We start from the raw sequence: 5,647 nt of genomic DNA on the forward strand, positions 1-5,647 counted from the left end.
ATCGCTGTGCATGGTTTTGCATTGATTTGAGAATCCAAATATGAGATATGTGGATACGGGGAGCGAAATCTAAGTGGTCGTCCGGATGCGCCCGCAGGCGCGTCCAGGGACATATAGGGGACCGGATTTGCCTAGACTGGGTGTAAACGCTAATATATTTTCACATCCTACGATATTCATTTTCCTTAGCATAAAAAACTTTAGTACTGAAATACAAAAGTTTAAACAAAACATTGTTTTCAAACATAGCCTAAGTGTATTGTTCACTTATTTTAGTACGTATATAATTTATATCGAAATATCCAATATATTTTATATTTATGAACAGAGGGAGTATCATTCTTAAGGAGCAAATGGAAATGGCATGCGTAGAGAAATATGCTTAGTGGAGCAACACGAATAAATGAACCGTTCGTCGGCTCTGTGAGCTTGTAAAGTTCAAGCTAGGCAAACCGCGTCCATATGAAAATGTGTGTTCCATATAGTAAAATCTTAAGATGGGGCTGCCTGGTGATCTCTGATCTGAACTAGAGCAGATATAGAAATGTGAACATTGAGTCTATCATATATATAATTCATTTATTTCCCTCAACGCTATTTTTGTCTTTTTTGAAAAAAATGTACTCCCTCTGATCTATATTAATTTTCGTTGCTTTAGTATCATTCATTCACGATTTACATCGATCCATTCATTGATAGGAGAATCGAAAATTCCGTTCAGCAATTCTGCAATTTTATTTATTTACAGATTGCAGTAGAAAAATCATAACCAAGGCTCTACCAAAAACTCACAAAAACAAAAAACTCTACCGTAATCAGCTTGATCGAGGACACACACGAGGGAACTAAAATGGTCAAACAGAGGAACTAATTCTGGCAAAGAAAAAAACACGATGAAAGGCGCCATCACCATTCATGGTTGGGAACTACATCTACTGCTACTAGTATTTGCTGACAAAAATAGAGTAATTAACCGGGAGATCTGGAGCTCAGCTAGCCTTGCATGTATGCATGCGTTGCGACGTACGTCGACGGATTGTCTTACGTGCATACATGCACCGACCAGGCCAGTCAATCCTTCACCTCTCTTGTCTCTGCACGTACATACGAAGTCCCCGAAATGAAGCATGATGATAAAACATGAAGAAATAAAGAGAAACTAGCTCCGATTATTGCATGGACCGATGCGCCGTGATCGATCATCGCCTAGTTCATGCATGTCGATTAAGTCAACTGGTAATCCGGATACGCCGTTCTCATCGCCTCCACCATCGACGGGGAGAACACCGCCACAGAGGCGGCGCCGTCGTGCATGTTCGCCGGGCCGCCAAGCGACGCGGCTTCCACCGTGGGCGGGAAGTGGCCATAGAGGCCACCCCTAGAGGCGCAGAGCAGGTGCTGCTGATGCTCCGATGGCGCGAACAGCGGGATGTCCGGCATGAAGTGCGCGTGATCCAGCTGCGCCGGCGGCGGCATCAGCTGAGGTGGATCCATGTACTGGGGCAGAGGCGGCGGTGGTGGCACGGCACTGGCATGGGCATTGGCGCAGCTCTCCGTCGACGAGGACGACGACTCGTCCTGCGCGGCGCCGGTGACGGCTGACGCAGCGGCGGCGCTCTCGAGTCCGGTGAGCTTCTGCACGATGGACATGAAGTCGCGCGGGCTGGTGCGGATCACCTTGGGGGAGTGCGTGTAGATAATGACAGGCTGCTGCTGCTGCTGCTGCTGCTGCTTCGGCCTCGGCGCCGGCCGATGCTGGCCGACGCCGGGGGAGGAGGAGACGGAGGAGTTGGTGGACGAGGAGGAGGGCGGCGAGGACGCGGATGCCCCGGCCACGGCGCCCTTGTGTATGAGGTGGGAGTCCCTGTGGATCTTGAACGGAGTGGTGGCGGCGGCGACAGCTTGCTGGCGCTGCCCGCCGGCGCCGAAGCCGGGCTGCCGGGGCGACGTGGGGCTCATCGACGGATCGGAGGTGGCAGTTAGGTAGCGAGTGGACGCGCGCGCGCCGTGCGTGTATAAATAGGGAGGGCTGGGGATTGGTGTCCGCGCGTACATGTCGGGGATATTTAGTTGGTTACGCCCTTGTTGGTTACACACTTGTAGAACAGCGCATCGAAGGAAATGGACCCCAATGAGATTAGCAACCGTCGACGACCCGTGGCCCACCATGTCCGTGAGCAACAGTGCAGTAGTACTACGGTCTCTGTTTGGTAAGCTTTGGGTAGGAAAGCAGAGTGTGGACGTCCTCAACACACGGGTATATGAACCCATTTTTTAAATGAATTTTTAAGCGTGTTTTACAATGTTAAGAAATTTAAAATAGAACTCCATGCATACATCTTTGCAATGTGTGTCCACAACATTGCACAACATAAAGTTTTGTGAAAATATATATTTTATTCTGAGACAAATTTCAGAGATTCTAGATAGTGTTCCATGACACATTTTATTTTATTTACACAAGCGAAAGAAAATGTTTTTTTTCCGCAAAACCTTCTGAACACACGGATAATGTGAAGGTGTATGCATGAGGCTTTCTTAGAACTTTTTAGCATTTAGAAATAAGTTTTGTGAAGTGGGCGCATGTGCCCATGGGTTTATCCATGCACTTCCCTAGAAAATAAACTTTTTTTACAAAAGAGTTAGTAAAGTTAGGGCATCTCGAAATCGCCCGCAACCGTCCGAACTGCATGGTACAGAAGTGTTTTGCCATTCAACGGAATTCTACATCTATCCGTTCAACATCCGAACGTTATTTTTCCCGCAAATCACGGGACTTACGGGTGTCCGAACCGCTGCCAAGCAAGCATCCGGCATCCCAAGCACACACAAACCCTTTCCCCTCGCCCGTGCCCTCTCCGCATTGAGGCTGGCCCTAGTGTATTGCCAGAGAGGCGAGGGCCTAGGGCTAGGCCTATGAGGGACACACGATTAGTTATGCATGTTAGTATAGCCCAATTGCTTTGACTGATCGCTAGACGCTAGCGCTAGGTGAAGCTTCGCCACACATGACAGATTTATCTCTTCGTTTCCTGGCACCTAAAAAAGGTAGCCTGGTGTAACGTCCAAGATATGGTTCTAACCTTATTTTGATGCGAGGGCCTTGACAGGTATAGAAACACATCTCGTCGTTTCGCAAGAATGGACATCGTTACAAGTACATGTACTCAAAAGATGAGTATAAAGAGTTGGCTTACACTCACCACAAGCTACATCAGAGTCACATCAGTACAATACATATAATAATCATGAAGAAGAGCATGGCCCATCTACGGACGAAAACAAACGATAAAAGAACGACGTCCATCCTTGCTATCCCAGGCTACCGGCCTAGTACCCATCCTAGATCGACAATGAAGAAGAAGAAACTCCAAATGGCACAATCATCATGCTCACGTCAAAGTAAATCTTTACTGTACCTGCAATTGATGTTGTAGTAATATCTGAGCCACAGGGGACTCAGTAATCTCATTTCCAAAGGTATCAAGACTAGCAAAGCTTAATGCTTGAGGTATGGTTAAGTGGTGAGGCTGCAGCAAGCGACTAGCATGTATTTAAGGTGGCTAACTTACGAATACAAGAATAAGAGGGGGATTATCTATGCACAACGGACGTGAGCTACTGATGATCAAATGAATGATCCTGAACACCTACTTACGTCAGACATAACCCCACCGTGTCCTCGATCAGAGAATGATTCACGAAAGAGACAGTCATGGTTACACACTCAGTTGGCAAGTTTTAATTAAGTTTACTTCATGTTATCTAGAACCTAATGTTAAACAAAGTTTCCAAGTTGCCACATAACCGTGGGCATGGCTTTCCGAATGATTTAACCCTACAGGGGTGCTTCAACTAGTCCATCACAAACTACCACACGCTGCGACGGAATAACCTCGATCAGGGGAAATCCGTGATCTCCTTGGGTTCCTATTGGAAAACCTCAACCTCGAGATAACCCAAAGCATCATCGAAATCCCTCGCACAAGACGCTCGGGAAAGGTGAAACAAGTCCAGCAAGGCCGCCCGACGTGCCGACAATCCCGATAGGAGCCGCGTATCTCGTTCTTAGGGCACAATCGGATGAGCGCAGCGTACAATGGTCTGATAGAAATCACCCGAGTTGCCCCGGGTTGGCCCCACACACGACTCTGTTTAGGATCAGCACCATCAGCAGTGGCCCTCCCTGTATTATGTTGAATTACTCATCGGGTAGCGCTAACTCCCTATGTTTCAGTATTAACAAAATTATTATGTTGGGCAAATATAGTACCAATGTTGGGCCTTGCCAGACGAGCTTTATCTCAAAACGAGAATCAAGGGGGTCCCCATAACAACCCCAAGCATGTTAGGAGCGCTCATCTATGGAACATAACACCGGTAGCCGAAACTAAGGCGACAAAGGTGGAACAAAACACCAGGCTAGAAAGGCAAAGCCTTCCATCTTTTACCAAGTATATAGGTGCATTGAATTAAATAGCAATTAATATGGTGATATAACAAGGAACCCATGTTATCACATGGAAGCAACTGCACCTGCAACTAGACCAGACGTCAGCTTGGCCATAAGTATGGGAGGCACGTTTCAGAGTAATCCAGGAGTGGTTCACTGAACGGCGGTCAAGAATATTCTGAAGTACCTGAAAAGGACTAAGGAAATGTTTCTCGTTTATGGAGGTGACGAAGAACTCGTCGTAAAAGGTTACGTCGACGCAAGTTCTGACACCGATCCGGATGACTCTAAGTCGCAAACCGAATACGTATTTATTCTTAATGGGGGTGCGGTAAGCTGTTGCAGTTCCGAGCAAAGCGTCGTAGCAGATTCTACATGTGAAGCGGGGTACATGGCTGCCTCGGAGGCAGCAAAGGAGGGTGTCTGGATGAAGCAGCAAAGGAAGGTGGACCGTTGCGACAGTTCATCGTTTCAAGACACCACGTGATGATCGGGTGTGATAGACTCAACGTTCACATACAACGGGTGCAAAACAGTTGCACACGCGGAACACACAGGTTAAACTTGACGAGCCTAGCATGTGCAGACATGGCCTCGGAACACATGAGATCGAAAGGTCGAGCATGAATCGTATAGTTGATATGATTAGCATAGAGATGATTACCAATGAAGCTATTCTCAACTCACGTGATGATCGTACTTGAGTTAGTGAATTTGGATCATGTACCACTCAAATGACTAGAGAGATGTACTTTTTGAGTGGGAATTTATTAGTAATCTGATTAATTAAAATCTAATTATCTGAAACATAGTCTAAGCCCACTTTGCAATATTTGTGTTGTAGATCAATGGCTCACGCAACACTCACCCTGAATTTTAAAACGTTCCTAGAAAAAGCTAAGTTGAAAGATGATGTAAGCAACTTTGTAGACTGGGCTCGTAATCTTAAGTTGCTCCTGCAAGCTGGGAAGAAGGATTATGTCCTTAATGCCGCGCTAGGAGATGAACCACCCGCTACGGCTGACCAAGATGTTAAGAACGCTTGGTTAACGCGTAAGGAGGACTACTTAGTAGTTCAATGTGCAGTTTTGTATGGCTTAGAACCGGGACTTCAACGACATTTTGAGCGTCACGGAGCATATGAGATGTTCCAGGAGTTGAAGTTTATCTTTCAGAAGAACGCCCGGATCGAGA

At 46.7% G+C, this 5,647-nt stretch overlaps 1 protein-coding gene across 1 annotated transcript; it reads right to left on the reverse strand.

Annotated features, from left to right (window-relative positions):
* Window positions 1–781: 781 nt before the first annotated feature.
* On the reverse strand, window positions 782–2,055 carry LOC123399167 (VQ motif-containing protein 20-like). Its single transcript, XM_045093600.1, has one exon. It carries the CDS (start codon window positions 2,053–2,055, stop codon window positions 1,225–1,227), a length of 831 nt encoding a protein of 276 aa, XP_044949535.1. The 3' UTR covers window positions 782–1,224.
* Window positions 2,056–5,647: the final 3,592 nt, after the last annotated feature.

Source organism: Hordeum vulgare, chromosome 1H, assembly GCF_904849725.1.
Source record: "Hordeum vulgare subsp. vulgare chromosome 1H, MorexV3_pseudomolecules_assembly, whole genome shotgun sequence".
Lineage (NCBI taxonomy): Eukaryota > Viridiplantae > Streptophyta > Magnoliopsida > Poales > Poaceae > Hordeum > Hordeum vulgare.